Here is a 19,116-nt window from a genome sequence, read left to right as displayed (position 1 = left end):
CAGCCCAGAGAAGGACAGACATGGTCCCTGTCCTCATGCAGCTGATGGGGAGACCAGTGTTAATTAAAGTGTGTGTTTAGTTGCTCAGTCGTATCTGACTCTCTTACGACCCCATGGACTGTAGCCCGCCAGGCTCCTCTGTCCATAGGATTCTCCAGGCAAGAATACTGGAGTGGGTTGCCATTTCCTTCTCTATGGGATCTCCCCAACCTAGAGATTGAACCTGCGTCTCCTGCATTGGCAGGTGGATTCTTTACCACTGAGACAGTTAACGAAGGTGTCATGTGTAATTATGTAAGGCTGATACACTGCAGGCGTCTTCCTAGTGCTGTGTCTGGTCCATACTATGCTGGTGAGCATAGGGCATCAGAAAGGGATCTGTTCATGTGGGAGCTTCGGAGATCCTTCCTGAGCTGCACCTGAAGGAAACCAGGCATTAAGTGAGGGAAGAATGGGGGAAGCCTTAGGTAATCAGAGGGCTGGCTAGTGAGATATGTGGGGATATCCTGGGTATATCTGGCTGCTTGTAGCTTTTGAGGGGTCCCTGAAGACAGAGGATGAGATGGCTGGATGGCCTCACTGACTTGATGGACATGAGTCTGAGTGAACTCCGGGAGTTGGTGATGGACAGGGAGGCCTGGCGTGCTGTGATTCATGGAGTCGCAAAGAGTCGGACACGACTGAGCGACTGATCTGATCTGAAGACTTGACTCTGGTCTTTAACCCTTAGGTGCCTTGTGAATTTATTCTGAGCAAGTAACTTAGCCTTTCTGGGCTTTTTTACTCACTGTTTTTTTAATCTTATCAGGCAGTGTGTCGCCATCTTTATTTAGAGATACTTTCTGAAAACATACAGAAATCTAGGCTTTTGGTTGATTGTATTTATACAATTCAAAAATATTTGTTTTTTTCATGACCTTCTTTGGTTGTTTACTTAGGAGTGTAATACTGGTAAATCGAATATTTTTCTGAACATTTTCCCTAGTCTTGGAATTTAGGATTCACTTCTGTTCATAATATTCCAGAAGCTTCCGGTATGCAGGGGAGCAGATGCGGATGCAAGTGAGGAATGCTGTCATCAGGCTCTGGGAGGACCCGGGAGGACTTCTGGAAAGTGGTAGAATTCGGCCGCATCCTTGACAGGCAAACATGGTGGTTTGAGGAGAGTTTCCTAGTGGAGGAGATGAGGCAGAGGCTCACAGCCAGGAGTCCTGGGGCTGGGATTCCTGGTGTGTGTGGGTAGATGAGCCTGGAGAAGTAGGTAGGGGGCAGGTGTAGAGGCTGGGAAGGCACACTGAGGAGTCTGGCCTCTGTTCTCTCTGCTTTGGGAGCAGCTTCTAGAGTTGCTTCTTTAGCATAGGAGTGGGGTTGATTGGCTAATCCCTTTTCCTTGAAGGTGCTAATAAGGGCCACCTGCTTACTGCTCCAGTTTCCTTTCTGTTTTCCAGCTGTGGTCAGTTCTTTTAGATTCTGGTTGTCCCAGGGCACCACACTTTCTCTTGGTTTTACGTCTTGAGTGTTGTCATCGCCTTGGCTTAGAAGGTGCGCTTTCCTCTAAAACATATACATGTGTACTCACGCATTTGTTCTGTCCACTGCCTCCGCTTGTCCTCTGGGTCCCTCCTTAAATCACACTTGTTGAGAAGCCCTCTGGGCCTTGCCTTTCTTTTCAGATTGGATTGTACGCCCTTCCTGGCTCACTTGTAGCACTTCATGGTGTTCCTGCTCATGGCACATTATGGTTGTGTTGACGCCGCTGGCTTACTGCTCTTTCTCCTTCAGTTAGAGCTACATCTTCAGTGGCCAGAGGCTCGAGCACCTGCCACCTGTAAATGTTGTTTGAATGAATGACTGCGCAAAGAGGAAGGACTGGAGTTGGCAGGAAACAGCTCCTGACGAGAATGTTGGTAGCAGTCAATTGGAAAAAGAAGCTGGTGTGACTGAGTTGTATGTGGATGTGCGAGAGAAACACACTTTTGTGACTGACTGACCATGGGCTCTGAGGGATGAGAAGAGGTGAAGGTGACTTCTAGCTTTTGCACCTCAACTGGTGTCAGGTGAGGCCATTAACTGAGTGAGGGGTGAGGAGGGGTATTGTTTGGGGTGAAAGTGAAAGTTGCTGTCACGTCCAACTCTTCGCCACTCTATGGACTGCATAGTTAGTCCTTGGGATTGTGCAGGCCAGAATACTGGAGTGGGTGGCCTTTCCTTTCTTCAGGGGATCTTCCCAACCCAGGGATTGAACCCAGGTCTCCTGCATTGCAAGTGGATTCTTTACCAGTTGAGCCACAAGGGAAGCCCATGTTTTGGGGTTCAGTTCAGTTCAGTTGCTCAGTCGTGTCTGACTCTTTGTGACCCCATGAATTGCAGCACGCCAGGCCTCCCTGTCTATCACCAACTCCCGGAGTTCACCCAAACTCATGTCCATCGAGTCAGTGAGGCCATCCGGCCATCTCATCCTCTGTCGTCCCCTTCTCCTCCTGCCCCCAATCCCTCCCAGCATCAGGGTCTTTTCCAATGAGTCAACTCTTCGCATGAGGTGGCCAAAGTACTGGAGTTTCAGCTTTAACATCATTCCTTCCAAAGAACACCCAGGACTGATGTCCTTCAGAATGCACTGGTTGGATCTCCTTGCAGTCCAAGGGACTCTCAAGAGTCTTCTCCAACACCACAGTTCAAAAGCATCGATTCTTTGGCGCTTAGCTTTCTTCACAGTCCAACTCTCACATCCATACATGACCACAGGAAAAACCATAGCCTTGACTATCAGATGGACCTTTGTTGGCAAAGTAATGTCTCTGCTTTTCAATATGCTATCTAGGTTGGTCATAACTTTTCTTCCAAGGAGTAAGCGTCTTTTGGGGTGACTGGATGCAAACGTGTCATTTCTATTTCAGGTGTAATTAGGGTTGTTGTAGCATGTCTATGCACAGTATGACCTTTGGGAGTGCAGATCAGAGATTAGGGAGTCATTCCTGTCACCCTGTTTTCCTTCTTCATTGAACTTTCAGACGGCAAAGGAGCCTGGTGATGGCGTCCGTAGAGGTCAGCCTTCCTGGCACAGGACAGGGTGGAAAAGGGTGGTGAGTAGACTTGGAGGGGCCTCTGGTGGAGAAAGTAAGTTTCATGAATGTGGAGACCTCATTTGTCTTTTCTTGTGGCTCCATCTCTGCCCAGTGCCTGTTGGTTGAAGGAATGAATCAGTTCAGATGAATTAGTAGAAGTCATAGTAGTGGGTGAAATTGTCATGAGAGAAAAGAGGGGCTTTGTGGGCAGAAATGTGGTGAATGCCTCCATTTAAGTGTCAGATGGGGGGAGAGGACCAGGAAGAATGGCCAGAGAGGTGGGAGAATGAGAACACAAAATCAGACATGCTTCAGTACACAGGGTTGTAAGGAGTTATCCATTGTAATGCCAAGAGTTTAAGTAGAATAAAGACTAAGAAAAAAGTACTGATTTTGTTGGTTTGATAGTGAGTTGAGAGGATGAGAAAAAGGTAGCAAGAGAGAGTAGATAATTCTTTCAGGAGTTTTGGTGGTAAATGGAGAATGTTGATCAAATGATAGTGAAATGACTAAGTTGAGAAAAACTCAACTTAGTGAAACAACTTAGTTAAATAGTGAAGTTGAGAAAAGAGATTACTAGGCCCTGATGGGTGTATTAGTTATCTTTGCTGCTGTAACAAATTACTACAAACTTAGTGGTTTATAGAAAGGACACACTTGTTACCTGGCCCTGTGGGTCAGGAGTTCAGGGAGGGCTTTGCTTGATCTGCTGCTTCAGGACCTCACAGCCTGAAGTCAAGCTGTCAGCCAGGGTTGGGGTCACATTTGAAGGCCCAGCTGGGGATGGACACTCTTCTGAGTCCCATAGTTCTCATGGGCCTCCCCAACATGGCAGCTGCTTCATCAGAGCCAGCAGAGGAGTGTCCGCCAGCCGGATGGAGGCACTGTACACGCTGCCTCATCATGGAGGTGTTGTCTCAGTGACACGTTCTGTTGTGAGAAGCAAATCTGTCCGTCCATTGCACACTCAAGGTGGGGAGTTTATACAGGAGTGTGTGCTCACTAAGGGGGTGGGGTCACGGGTAGTCCCCCATGGCGTTACAAGGGGAGGGTGATGGCGTGAGAGAGCAAAGGACGGTTCTTTAGAAAGAGGGCTGTGGGGCACAGAGGCAGGATGGGGTTTTGAAGGTGAAGTTCCAGGTTCAGCTGTGTCACGCTGATGACCCTTTTCAGGAAGCTCCCTGCCTTCTCTCTTCATCCCCTATCGAGGGGCATAGGTGCTCTGGAAGTGCGCTCTCCTGTGAGATGAATTCACAGAGGAATACAACAGGATTATCATGGCCATTGATAAACCCTCTGCCTTGGCTAAGATTGAATTATATATCTGCAAATTCTTGGCCAGTGGAGGTATCTGCTCTGCTTGCTGTAGGATGTTGTTGAGGATCAAATGAGGTCATTCATGTGGAAGTATCTTTTGGAATGTAAGATTCGCAGACAGAAGGCATTAACTGTACTACTTTCCCCCCGTGTTTAGTAGAACACACAGACTGTACCATACATGTAGCTTGTTAACTGGGTTCATTATGTTGTACCTAAGTTATGGAACTGGGCTTTATTTTAATGCTGTGATTATTTTTAGGACTTTTGGAGTAGACTGTTTGCTTTTATGATAAATGACCCCAAACTGTGGTGCCTTTCAAGTCCTTGTGTGTAGTTTTTCAAAAATCTGTCCTTGCTGTCTCTTGTCACTCTTGCTTCCAGTTGTCTGTCCATCTCTTGCTGTCCTTTGCCTTCTGACTTGTTGCTTCTGACCTCCTCTGGGCTTGGCAACCTGATGATCAAGCTCAGTAGAACTGAGTGGTGTAACAGTAATTCAGCTTGGGTTTGGGCTTGGGCGTCCTTCTCACAGAGAAGTGTGTGAGCTTTCGGGCGTGGACCAATCTCTTTTGGCCTCCGAGTGTGTCTTGTATCCTTTCTAGTTCTGGTTGCGTTTGAATCAGGTGAGTCCCCACGCCACTGGGTTCCATTTAGGAGGCATGTCACTTACTGCTCTGTTAGGCAAAATGGTGTCCTCCTCTCCTTTGGTTTTGGTGAGATTTTAGTTAGGGGGCTACAGCAAGTGATAGGTGATCTGTGATTCGTGGACTGAAAATGTTAGAGAATCAGGAAAAGCTTCTTAGCAGGTTGGCATCAGGCTTGTGTGTAGCTGGTCTTTCCTTTAGGGTGTCAGACTCCCTGTATGGATTCCTGGGTGTTCTTCCATGTTGATCGTATGCTGGAGCTTTTCTGTCACAGCAGCTTGTGAACTTTTTCTGCCCTAGCTTTTGTGTTGAGTCCCTGCATTATTGGGGGGGAGCCTGTGTTGTGTGGAGAGAGCCCAGGAGTCCTGCAGGGAGACCTCCTCCGGGTTCTGCCAAGGGCCCGCCTGTGGCCCTCGACCAGTGTCTGTGCCTGGGCCTTGGTGTCTGGAATAGACATAATGTCTGCGCTGCTGCCTGTTGGGCCAAAGTAAGATTTTATATGTGAAAGTGCTTGTTAAATGTTGTTGTTTAATCGTTGTGTCCAACTCTTTGTGACTCCATGGATTGTAGCCCGCCTGTCCATGGGAATTTCCCAGGCAAGAATACTGGGGTGGGTTGTCGTTTCCTTATCCAGGATATCTTCCTGACCCAGGGATGGAACCTGCATCTCCTGCATTGGTAGGTGAATTCTTTACCACTGAGCCACCTGGGAAGCCTTTGTTAAATGCACATAATACCAAATAAAATAAAATGCCTAGCCTGTTGGGTTGATAGCTCTCTCTCTTTGAGGAGTTAAAAAAGTTATCAGTATTAGTAATGATAAGTGCTCCTAAAAAAGTGTAATTTTAAATTTCATGTAGCTTTTTTTTTTTTCTGAATATGTCCTGCTGGAATCTATTTTTACAAATGAGGATGTTTAATAAATGCTCTTTGATTATTTTCAGAGTATTGAGTATACTGGCTTCCTAGCCAAATTAAATTTATAGAAATTCTAATGATATTGTGATTCATAGCTAGGAAGATTTTTTTTTTTTTCATTCTTAAATCACTTTACGCTTTACATGAATCTCTGGTAATAGTGAATCAATTAATGTGATTTCTTAGGTCATAAATCAGGCTTGATAGATTGTAGTATTAGTTCCTGTGTAAGCATCTCAGACCTACAACCGTTTTGTGGTCTGTTTTAGCAACTTGTTTGCTTTTGAACTCAATTCTAGGTGTTGAACTCAATTTGAGAGCCTAAAATGGTTTGTGCCCCACTTACCTTAGAGGTTACTGCCTCACTTTCTTGTTGCGCCGGCCCTAGTAGTGGGAAGTCAGCCACCACTCCTTTTAACTTGAGTACACGCTTTAATTTTGTCTTTATCCCATAGGAGTGTTGGGAAGATTATTATAGTCACACTTACAGTATATTTTAAACTTCTTGAAAAGAGGGTAATATGTGAGCATGAAATATTTTTGTAGTATGCCATGTAATTTTTCCCCCTGCTGACCCTTTGTGGTTTGTGTTTAGGGTGCATGGTGTTTCTCTAGTCGTTGAGGTCATCAGCTGGAGGGTTTTCTGGAGGCCTCCGGAGGCTGGTCTTTGACAGGCCCTGTGTTGTTGCCCTCTGTTAAACAGGCCTGTGCTATCACCACAAATGGTAGCCTTGATTCTGTTGGTGTCTGTGAACATGGCAGAGTATTTTCACCCCTTCATTCTTCTTAGTGGGTCAGAAGGAACTTTTGTCTTACTGCTTGATTGTTCACGGACCAGAGGATGGGTGGCTACTCGGGGTGGCCTTAGAAGAGGGAGACAGAGATTCTTGAAAAGACTGATGGTCATTATTCAGTGAACCCTGCCAATCACCAGGGCAAGGGACGGGACCACTCTTTTTCCTTTCCATGAACTTCTGGGAATGTTGTTTATCCATGAATTCAACAAATATTTGAGCTTGTATTATGTGCCAGACATTAAGTACTGGAAAAGCCAGACATCCCTTCAAGGATGCCCTAGGTACAGTCTTATTTTGAATATGATAGAAAAATATTTATCAGTATAGAAAAACTACTAGATTGGGTTTAGATGCTGGATGGCTTTAGGGATTAAAGGTGGAGGTTATAGGTTCAGAACGCATTTTTGAGAGGACTGACTCTTCTGTAATTAAAAAAAATAATTACAAATGGCATTGTGGCAGAGTCTGTGAGCTGATCACAAAACCAGTCTCCTCTTCCCGGGCAGGTAGCCAGACCGCATCTCCCAGCCTCCCCGATGGTTAGGCGTGGCTTAGTGGCCGTATTCTAGCCAATGGCATGAGATCCAAGAAGGGAGCCACTTCCAGGCCTGGCCCCAGGGCCCTCCCTCTGCAGGATTTCCGTGCCCTTTCCTGTCTGCTGGCTACTGCAGAAGAGCCCAGTGAACTAGGAAGGCTCGTGCCTAGGATGGAAGGAGATCTGGGGCCAGAGCCACGGCTGGGGGGAGAGCTGCCTTCTGACTTACTGTTGTGGACTCTACATGAGCAAGAAGTAAATATTTATGGTATTTGAGCCATGATAAAGTTCGTTCTGAGTTAGCCTGCCTAACAATGCTAGGCAAAACTGGTGAGTCTAGTAAAGGTGCTGAGAATTTTGGACTCTGCCTTCATTTTGATTATTTATATGTCACGTCATATGTAATGATCAGTGAATTTCAAGAATCAGTTTAAAACTCCATGGCAAAAATCTTCTTGACGTGTCACTTTTAATTGATACAACTGGTTTACTGCATTCAGTGTGGCCTTTCTGTGGGTCCTCAGTTGGCTTTAAAGGGACTCTGTGGAGTCTTAAACATTGCCAGTGCTTATTTCAAAGAACTGTAAATACAGTTTTCATCATGCTGCTTCTCTGTCCAAAAGCCACTTATCATTTCTTGTTATACAGCATTTTGTTTCATTTATTCTGTCATCCAGAATTCTATATAGTGTGTGTGTGTGTGTATATATATATGTAAATATATAAAATAAGTGTAGCTATGTGTAACACACTGACTGACCTAGGTTCTCTGAAGAGAGACAAAAATGATAAAGCATATTCTGCGCCCCCAAAGAGTTTGTGCTCAAAACACAGATAGTTACTGGTTTTCCACAGTTATCAACTCACTTTAGCCTTTAATAAATCATGCATTATTTCATTACTTTTTTTTCTTTTTACCATTGTCTCCAATTAAATGTACTTATTGAAAGCAGGGAGTGTATTTTCAGGAGCTCCTCTGTCCCCTCTCAGGCACTTCTGGCAGACTCTGGACCCTGAACTCAATTAAGTGACCATCCCTGTAGTTTCCATTGCTTCTGTTGCTTGGCTTTCCTGGTACAGTTTTGCATTATAGTTTGTGTCCACAATCAAGAGTCCTTTCGTAGGCCATTAGGAATTCATGGAATTGTGCCATCCGAAGTGTTGGGACTGGAAGGATCTTTATTAGATTAATTCCTGATCTTTCCGATCGTCTAGTTCCTGATAGCCCAGGTGTGGCCATGAGTCATGGGGCCTTCCTAGAGGCACAGTCTCGGGCACACTCAGACCCGTGAGTCAGAAGCTGAGAGATCCTCAGATGACCCACATGTGCATTGCAGTGGAGATGCCCTGCTCAAGGTCACCCTCCCACTTCTCTCTGGAGAAAACTCACACAGCTGTTGATCTCAGTAGTTCCGATCCCTGGATACATCTTGGGATCACTTGGAAACCTTTAAAAAATACTGCTGCCTGGGTTCCATCCCTGTGTGCATTACATGGTCAGAATTGCAGCCTGGGCACCAGAACTTTAAAAATCTTTCTCGATGACTGAAGTGCAGCCACACTAAGAGCCGCTCAGCCTAGTGAGTGCTCAAGTCAAGGTTTCCTGATGCTCTAATCGGGTAGTTCCCTCGACCCACATGTGGATATGCTTTCAGAGTAGAGCTTTCCCTACCTGGTTCCTTGTCGGGGTGCGTCCCCTACCCGGCTCCTTGTTGTTCCCACCTGGTTCCTCGTCGTGGAGTGTCCCCTACCCGGTTTCTCGTCGTGGAGTGTCCCCACCTGGTTCCTCGTCGTGGCGCGTCCCCTACCTGGTTCCTCGTCGTGGCGCGTTCCCTGCCCGGTTCCTCGTCATGGCGCGTCCCCTACCCGGTTCCTTGTCGTGGCGCGTCCCCTACCTGGTTCCTCGTCGTGGCACGTCCCCTGCCCGGTTCCTCGTCGTGGCGCATCACCCTGTTTTATTCCTTCACAGCTCTTATCCCACTCTCCACCTGCCTCTCCCACTGGCGGATACTCCATGAGACAGACCTTCATCCCTTTTGTTCACTGCTGGGTCCCAGCTCCCAGGACGGTGTCTGGTGCATGTGAAGTGCTCCCTTAATAGGTGTGGGGTGCCTGGAAGGAGATAAAGAGGGGTGCATCTGGAGAGAAGCGCAGCCTGTTCAGGCGGCACCAGTCTGGCCGCTCACCTGTGTCAGAGGTCAGGGTGGGAGAGGCTCCCGAGAAACAGGGGGCGGGGTGTGTGCGTGACTGAGTCAGGCTTCAGAGCCAGCCAGCGAGGGCAGCGTGAGGGCAGCACGGAGACTGGACCCAGAGCTGGCTTGTTTCCCCACTCTGCTGTGTCCTGTGCACTGAGAGCTTGACTGTCTTCCCCAGGCCTGTCTGTAGGGGGTGGTGGTCCTGGGCTCAGAACTACAGACCCACAGACCCTCCTCCCTCCCTCCCAGAGCCAGGTCTAGAAATAGACCTCGGGTCCCTTGACAGGACCTAGCTCAGATCTGGCCCTTGGGTGCTTACTGCAAGGCAGCCATTGCTTATGTGAGTTAGCTTGTTTTGCCTTGTTTGCTTTGAGAACATTGTGTTTCTGAGGTTAGGATGACATTCAGTTTCACTCTCAGGTTGAGTAAGTTTCTTTCCTGGTCAAATTAACTATTAAGACTTCATTTGTTATGGTAGCATGTTGGGAAATCATGGTTGGTTGCTCTTGATATTTCTGTTCCGCATGTTGTTTGTTGTTTTTTTGTGTTCATTTCTTTCAGTTTGTTATTCAGTATATCTTGCCACACATTTGCCTGTCATCAGACTCAGGAGTCAGGTGGAAAGGTGTTCTTATGAAGCCATTCATTCATGTGTTCCTCTGTCCATTAGTGGTTTTGAAAACTTGTGTGAGACGTCATGATTGGTGGCAAACCTGAGCTGTCTGTTTTTTTTCTTGGTAATAGAAAGCCAGAAAACGTTGTCTTGAATGTAAAACATTCTTTTTAACATTATAAAATTTCCAGCTTCCATTTGGAAACCACATTAAGATGAGATGTTGTGTTACTGTGATGAGAAGGCTGCTGCTGGTGACGCCCACGGATGTTGCCGGAAGCCTAGAATTCTACACTGGGGGGGGTCGGGGGAGAGACTAATTTTGAATTTTCCAAAGGAATGTGAATTCTGAAGTTAGTCTATGGTTCATAGGGACAGCAATCCTCAGGCCTAGATTGGTGATCGGTAATTATCACTATTGATTAAATCAGGCAGAAGGAAGACAGTAAAGTCCTGGAACAATTTTTCAGAAACAAGAAATAAATAATTGGGAACTGATGGTTGTCCTGGTAGCTAGGGGTTACAGGGTGGAGAAAGACTTGCTCTGTGGTGAAGCACTTGCTCACCGTCGATGGAGAGGAAAATTGGAAATTCACAGAAGTAAGTTCAGTCAGATTTCAACCCTTACTGTGGCACAAAAAATCCAGGCAGTTATGAACTTATTCTCAGAAAATGCTTGCATTTTGTGGATTATACTTGTGAGCCATAGTAACAATGGCGTTTTATATTTGAGTGGTACTTTTGAATCTAAAGCACAACCATATGCATTACCCCATCCAATTCTTGCAGCTACCCTCAGCTGGGGGATAGAGTTATCTTCTGTACTTTTTTTTCTGATGAAGTAACACAGGTTAAATTACTTTCCTAGGGACAGCTAGTAAGTGAGAGAACAGCTTTTTATTTTTTAAACATAAAATGTTGAGGGTGATTGTTGAACTAGCTTTGGTTTTCTAGGTATATAAATCTGTGGTTTATAGTGCTGGAGGAATAGTCTAGAAATTTATTTAATACTGCAACTGAACAGACAAGGACCCCAAATCATTGGCTGGCGAGACTCAAAAGAAATCCCCCACCCCTTTTTTTAAGTTACCATGGGGTAGGTTTTTATATGAAAGCTTTTAATTTTATCTACCTGCGGCATCCTGAGGGCAGAGACCTGGTCCTCTAGCTTCTTCCTGACTCATCCCCTGCCGTGCTGCTGGTGGGCATGCATAGATCCATCCTTTTGAATGGGTTGGGTTTGGGCCTTACTGTTGGGAAGTGGTAATAATGTCGTTGAATGTTGACTGAGCTGCAGAATGAAATGGCATTGGTTCTTTTTCCTAACAAGTTACTTATAGCCCATGTTTGCTCCCTCTTAAAAGATTACGCAGGTAATACAGGTTCACCAGTATGTGTCTTTTTCCATGTACATGTTTTATATTTTGAAATACTCTTAAGCTGACAGAAAAATCACAGATATAGTGTGCAAAGGACACTTTTTCCCTCTTGAACTATGTGAGAGTAAGCTGCTGATATGTGCTGTCAGCATCAGATCTTTTATTATGTGTTTCCTACAAGCAAGAACATTCTCTTCCATCACCACAATACAGGAATCTAAATCAGGAGTGAACACCCAGGCATCTGTACCGTCGAATCCTCTGAGCTCTTCCACTGGTGCTGGTTGACCCAGTGCTGACCTGGTAGGGAGAGGCCCAGTGGGACCCTAGGTTGCACTTTATTGTCTCTCCAGCCTCCTTTAATCCAGAACGGTTCTCAGTCCTTTTTTGACTTTCATGACCTTGCCGCTCTTAGTTTCCAGGCCAGTCATTCTGTGGAATGCTTCTCAATTTGGATTTGTCCGATGTTTCCTCATGATTAGATTCAGGTTTTGCATCTTTGGCAGGAATATCACAGAAGAGCCAGTGTTTATCTTTTTCAAAGATTAGTTTTACATTTTATTTTCTGTTTCCTTAGAGCGTTTCCCAAAGTGTATTCTGCGGAACTAGCACCTACTGTGTTCTCAACACCGTGCCACCTCTAGAAGGTAGGATTCGAAAGCTTTTGACTTACAGGAAGGGGTGGGCTTGGCAGTGACAGTGGCTCCATCGCTGTAGTGCAGGAAGGCCTGGGATCAGCAGTGAGAAGACCTGGGTTCTGCCTTAAACTTGCTGTGTGATCTTCGATGAGTTACTTAATCCTTCTGAGGGTAGCAAAACAAAACTCCTCTTGTAAAGTTTCTGTGAAGATTAAAAAAAGAAGAGAGTTTAATCACATGGGAAACTCAGAGCATTCTGCAAATGTTAGCTATCCTAAAATACCACAACTTCGGAATTCTAGTGTCAAATTCCATAGAGTTGGAGCCTGTGGTATCGTGGAAAAGCCAGAGGTCACGTCTGAATCCTATGTGAGCCACTTACTAGCTGTAGATCTTGGGCAAATTAATCTGAACCTCAGATTCTTCATCTGTAAAATGGGGATAATTATGCCCAGGTGGGTTATTGCGAAAATTCAACGAGAGAGTCTAATGTAAAATCCTTTCTGGATGCCTGATATAGAGTCTCACAAATGTCTGCTCCCTCATAAACAGTAGAAGATAAATGTACTTGATCACGTGTGGCTCAAATGAAAATTGAATGGAATGAAGCAGGAGAGGATGCCCCAAACCCAAATTGATGGTAGTTGGTCTCAAGGCTACTGGGCCTCCCCCACTTTATCTGCCCCCGCCTAGATGTTTTTAGGTCGAAAATGTAAATTCAGATAGAGGAGTTTATTAAAGCTGAGTCTGAGCTGACCTGAACCTGGGTCAGAGGTTTGGTAGTGTGATTGTCAGGGAGAGGGTGTCTGGGCCACCTGAAAACAGAAAGGGTAAAATCAGATGATCACACCCACTCTAAGAAGAGGACAGGGGTTGTGAAATAGCAAAACGAGTTACTTATTTCTGTTAAAAAATTTTTTTTCAGCCTTTTAAATATCCTTTGGATAATGACAACTGAGTTTTAATTCATTTTGGAGAATTTCTCTGGAAGGAATAAGAGGAAATCATACCCATGCTTGGCACATAGTTGGTGCTTAATTAATATTTACTTTGGATGAATAGTGATTTGCAGGTCTTAGGTCAGTAATGGCAGTGTTTGCTGCTGTGAGCTCTGTGCTGAGTTGGATTTAACAATACGCGCTTATGTTTTCCTGAATCAGTTCCTATCCTACTAATTAAATCTAAGCACATAATAATTAGAGCTAAACAGAAAATTGTAGAGCTTCCATTTAATTTTACCACTTCAAGTTGTTGATCAAATATATTTCCAGTAAGATTTAGCAATTTGATACACCATTAGACCAACTTATTTTGAACAGTTTGTTCTAGAGGTTGAGAGGTTAATCATCAACTTGATTGGAATACAGTTTATAATTATTCATAAAACCAAAAATGGATGCATTATTTCCAGGTTAGAGTTAATACAGTTATGACTTACCTTGTAGCCGTCAACAGTGTGTTCCAAAGAAAAGGTCAAATATATTTCTTTGGATTTAAATGAAGGATTTGATGATGTGAAATCTCAAATTTAGAAATAAACCATGAAAATAAGTTTTGGCTAATTAACTAAGTGAGTTCTCTTGTACATTTTAGAAAGTTCCAGTTGAGTTATACTATGCCTCTAAAATTATTATATGGAAAATATTTGAAGGTTGACTGGAAAGAATGGTTCATTCTCTAGAATTATAGCTGTCAGCCAAACAAATCATCTGTCAATTTCAGGAGCTTCACTAGTTATTTTTATTGTGAAGTAGGTTAGAAAATGATTTTGTAAAGTCATATATCATACACGCAGATTTTGCAAGATAATGATAATGAAATGTTCTACTGTATTTGGTTGACACTTCCATTTTGCAGTGTCAGAGCTTTACTCTTTGGGTTTAAATACTGAGATGCAGTTGAAACCCCCGTATAGCTTATTTTCAGTGTTAACTCAAGATCTGTTAGAATCCTTGAACTGAGACAAGAATTTAATATCTGGTACATGTTTTGTCTAATTATTATATCAATTATAGTTACTCCAAAAACATTAAAAAGCAACATTTAATTAAAAAACACAATATAGCCATGTGAGCAGTTCTTGTCTGATGTGAAAGCAGAGTTACTTTTTATCCCACTTTAACTAGAAAAACTGAAAACACGAGTTTTAATGCTTTGGCTCTTGGAGTTGCTGATATTCTTTTCCCAGTATTAAAATTGCCATCTTCATAATGCACTGTGGGAAAATACACCCATTGTTATGTTTCTTAAAGACATCTAATTTATATTTAGCGTGAACCTGAAATTCTGGAAATAGCACAGTTTAAAAACTGATTAAGGGGAACCCATTGGCCTGTCATACTTCTCTTCCTTTTGAACCCATGGCTGCACAGCTCCATAAAGTGCTAAATTTAGAACCTCAGCTGAGACAGTGCTTACCCAGCCACTTTCCTTTTCCTCTTTAAAAGCCTGTGGGCCCATTCACCACTGCCTGATTTTGTATCAGAGTAGAAGATGGAAGCCTTTTCTCTAGCAGTTAGGTGTGCTGTTGAAAAGAGTGCTTCCTCTGTCTCTGTTTACAAACACACACACACACACACACACTCACTCACTCACTCACTCACTCACTCGCTTTCTGTGCCCCAGGACAGTGGGGTTCTTCAAGGAGACTTAAAAGGACAGATAATTAACATCAGGTTATGATCACAAACATAGAACTAGAAGCTTGGGTTTAATGTTCTGTTCATTGTCAGAATTACACTTGAACAGGTTTTTCAGAGCTATGGCTAGTCATATACAATTCAAAGTAAGCCTACAGTAGCATAGTACCGTTTTCATAAAAGGTACCCTGTAATTGGTAAATATCAGAATTGAGTATAGATGTTAGAATATCACCTTTATTTTCAGGATTGTACACATCATGGGAGATTTTTAAAAAGCAGAGTAAAACCACTTTAGGAGAAGAGAGAAGGGAGGTGAAGGCTCATGTGATTTGGAATTCTGCGCTTTCAAGTTTTATGGCCCATGGCACCTCCCTTGGGAGGATGAAGTGCAGGGAGCATGCATAAGCACATAAAATTGCGAAGGTTTTATGGTGCGTAATTCATACAGAACTTTCTATGAACTTTTAGTTAAACACTTTCTTTTTTAGTTTCATAGCAAGATTTTTTTAAAAAGTTTAATTTTATTCTGCTGTTAAATTAAAATTTTGGATTCTTCAAAGCAGTCAGTTTTTAAGTTTTTCAATTTTTTTATACTGCTTTTAGAAATAGAGGATATGCATTATAATTCAATTGGTTGTGTAGTTCATGGACCAAAAAAGATTTAGTACGCTAAAACTCTTAAGTTCCTTCCTATAAAATATCTCCATATGATGTAGTAAATTTTTTTAGACTTTATGACTATGCCCAATATTTTCCTGTTAAGATTTTTTCCTTGAGAAGGAATGTGTTAATCAGATGAAAAATGTTTGGAGAAGATTTTATTAGGACTGTAAAATTATTTTTTATTCTTTTATGTTTTTCACATGTTCAAAAAGTAGTCTGTGCTAAACAAAATTGTAGTAAATGATTGGAAAAATGTATTACTTACTGTATTTCACTTTCAGCATTCTTAACTGATAAACCTCTGTGCCTATATAAGGTTGTTTAACTCTAAGGCATTTAAAGTTACTGAACGTGACAGTAAATTCTGTAGGGATCTGTGCCTGGAGGAGAATTAGAGATTATCTCATTTTCCTTGATTTGGGAAAAAGGAAAATATTAAGTAACTTACCCAAGGTCACACAATTAGAAAGCAGCAGAACTGGGCCAGAATCTTGGGCTCCTGACTGGGAGCCCTTTTTCACCCAATATCAGAGTGAGTTATGTCAACCATGACTTTCGGGGGCTAAGTCAGTCTTCAGTATTTTAATGTGTTGCTCCTTAGTACCCAGTTATGCCTTGTACCCTTTAGATATTGGAGCTTCCATTTGGCATTAAAAAACAATTGGAGTGGGTAATTTGAAACTTTGACCTAAATGTGTCAAACCTGGCAAGAAGTTTGCAGCCAGGCAAAGGGACTTTGTTACAGGAATAAAACAAGAAATGATACTCAGAGAAGTAAGTGAATGAAATAACACATAAAGGAAAGGTAGTCAGTCAGACATACCATCTAGTCTGAGAGTCTTGAACTTGTCCCTCATTAATTTAGAAGAGTTACATTTTGATGAAATGCATCAAGTGTATAGATATGTATATATAACTCAAATTAATTAAAATATGCTTTTAGATTTAGGCTAGAAAGTCCAGCCTCTGTATTACTGAGGTAGCTACCTGCAGGTTGAAATTCCTTAGATTTATCAGATTTGTGCTTTTCTTTGGAAAGGAGAAGTCTCATTTGTATTTTAGAGGATGAAGTAGTAGTATTAGTTTATCAAGAAAGTAAGTAGTTATATTTTAATTCCTCTTTCCTAAAAAATGTAACAACCTTTTCCACCTGGTTAACAGAAGATTTCTAGGTTTTGTGAGGTTAACTCATTTTGTGATTTTGATGTACTTCATGGAAACCTCGTGAAAGAACCTTTAAAAGCAGTGCTTAGGTTCTGGGCAGCTGCTGGGCTATTCCCTGTTCACTTGCTCGCCATGGAGCCAAGAGCTCCATCTTACTGTAGAGCCTCTTGACCACAGTCTTGCTGCCATCTACCTGAAAAGTGTGTCAATGAGTTCTGTTAACTAAGAGGGATGATGCTCTTGGTCTCCCAGTGACTAAACTGAGCTGCTGTTTCTGACCTTGCCAGTGTACTTAAAAGGAGCTTTTCTCTATTATCTTCTCTGAATTTACTGTTTTCTTCTTTATAGATGATCATGGGAACAGCAATAGTAGTCATGTAAAAATCTTTTTACCGAAAAAGCTGCTTGAATGTCTGCCGAAATGTTCAAGTTTACCCAAAGAGAGGCACCGATGGAACACTAATGAGGTAGATAAATTTCTATTTCTAGGGGTATTAATTTTTTTAAGGGCAAACTTGCTAGGTCATCTTGCGCAGTACTACTATATGTTAGCTTAAAATTCAAAATACTGAACTAGGAAATTGTGAATGAGAAGAATACTGAATCTGGATTTCACAAAGACCAACATGTTGTTTTGAACAATCTCTGATCTGCCTGGCCTGCATTGAAAAATCTCAGATGTGCACGCTGACTTACTAAGATAGCATGAGTTTCTGTCTTTGTGTTTTCCTGCATTATGGTGTCTTGCATTTGGTGGTTGACTCTTATCTGCATCTCAGTTAAAGCTTAGTTCCTATCATAAATAGAGGAACAGCCCCAGTGTTCATAGACCATGCAGTGTCTTGACAATGTGAAGTTTCTGTAGAATTGAGAAGGGCAGGCTTCTTTTTAACAAAATGGCTCTGGTCCTCTCTAATGAAGAAAGTTTGCATGGAGAATTAACTGGTTTACCTTAATGAAAGGCATTTGTATGAAGAATGAAGGCTGTGTAGTAGGTTGTTTATTTGATATCCAGTTAGAAGGTTGATGAAGTAGAGTGAGTCAGAGTTTTATCTTCTTGGATGATTTTTTTTTTTTATTTTTTGTAAATCTTAATCTGGAAGTCTTAATATTAAGGGTGGATTGCTTTGTCATCTTTTTTTTTTGAAATCTGTTTCAGTTCAGGGTGATACCCATTTCACGTGGTGATGAGACTTGGGTCTGTGTCCATCAGGCTGGGAATTCTGTTTCTTTAGTTCACATGGCTGGGGTCATTGGTTTTGCGAGGTTGGTCTAAATCAGTTCGTATTGCTGGTTCAGCATTTACTTCCAAGTTATAAATACAAAACTCTACCCTATATTGGTCATTAAAATACAAGAAGAAAATAGTGCTGCCTATTTACCTTTATTTTTTAAAAATTGTTCTGCTCAAATTCTTGACCTAAAATGCTTTTGTTTTGTTACAAGAGGTTATGTGAGAGTCTCTTCACTTATCCTAGTTTATATATTTAAATACTCACTAGAACCTCATAGTTTTGTCTCAACTGATTTTAAACGTCTTTAAAGGTATGTATGTATTGATTATTTGCATAAACTATATTTCCCCCCTTAGACAAGATACCTTTGACAAACAACTGGTTTAGAGTCCTGTTGTTTTAATCAGTCATCTAGTAATTGTTTCAGACATTTTGAACGTGAAAACAAAGTAAATGTGCTGAAAATTAATCATAGATCGTTACTCTGTCAGCAAAATAATACAATTTGGGAGCCGTTCACTAAGTCAAAACTAGGTCATGAAATATTAAAAAACTTAGTATGTTCCTTAGTAATCCCTGAAAGAGGATTTGATGCTATGTTATTATACATCAGTTTCGGTTTATTTATACATGTAACAAAGCATATAATTTTTTCAATATTACATTTTTATGTAATTGGCAATTTATTTTACCTTTGACTTGAAATTACAGTTGAAACCAGTAATTGCTTAGTGAATTAAAATTAGTGATCTTAAGAGTTATAAAGCTGGAGGTAACAGTGTCAGAAATTTAGTTGGTAGATTATTTAGATCAGTGGTTTCAAAACATTTTTGGAACTTTTGAACGCAGCCTTCAACTTTCACATATTTGTTTACCTCTAAATTATTGATTTGTTCCACCTTACGATTATTTTAGATACATTATAAAATATCCAATAAGGAATTTTTAGAGAGGACCAGATTAAAAGGCAGATAAGAAGTTGTTCTGCATTTTCTTCTAGAACCTCAGCTCACGTAGCTCCTTGGAGACTGTGGTTTAGGTCCCAGTGTGACTGAAGTGTGTTCCCCTCTGACCCGTGCAGTGTGAGACTGGGATCTGAGAGCTGTGGGCTGTTTGCAGGAGTGGTCACTGCTGCTGAGAACATGGGGTTGGGGACATGAGGGGGTGGGCCTTGGCTGGTGGGGGCCAGGGCACCGCCCTCCTCCCCTGTGATCCGAGGCGCCTTCAGTGATCTATCAGCTCAACCCTGATGAAAAATCCTACGAGAAAACTGAAGTCAAAGGTTGGCCCGTATTTCTGGGTAGAGGACTT

The 19,116-nt window shown here is 42.4% G+C and overlaps 1 protein-coding gene across 4 annotated transcripts in view; it reads left to right on the top strand.

The window, feature by feature from the left end:
- CAMTA1 (calmodulin binding transcription activator 1) overlaps window positions 1–19,116 on the top strand; it is a 992,433-nt gene that overhangs the window by 18,195 nt on the left and 955,122 nt on the right. For 3 of the 4 annotated variants that reach the window (XR_011560832.1, XM_070768275.1, XM_070768276.1), the window contains exons 2-3: window positions 12,041–12,110; window positions 16,919–17,037. Coding sequence is in view for 3 of the 4 variants with exons in the window: in XM_070768275.1 (XP_070624376.1) it covers window positions 12,041–12,110; window positions 16,919–17,037 (189 nt within the window). In the remaining variant the exon portion in view is untranslated. The remainder of the gene's footprint in view (window positions 1–12,040; window positions 12,111–16,918; window positions 17,038–19,116) is intronic. The other variant, XM_070768274.1, reaches the window with a different exon arrangement.

Source organism: Bos indicus, chromosome 16 (genome assembly GCF_029378745.1).
Source record: "Bos indicus isolate NIAB-ARS_2022 breed Sahiwal x Tharparkar chromosome 16, NIAB-ARS_B.indTharparkar_mat_pri_1.0, whole genome shotgun sequence".
Classification (NCBI taxonomy): Eukaryota; Metazoa; Chordata; class Mammalia; order Artiodactyla; family Bovidae; genus Bos; species Bos indicus.
Note: the sequence above shows the minus strand (reverse complement) of the source record. Positions and strands in the feature narration are given on the sequence as shown.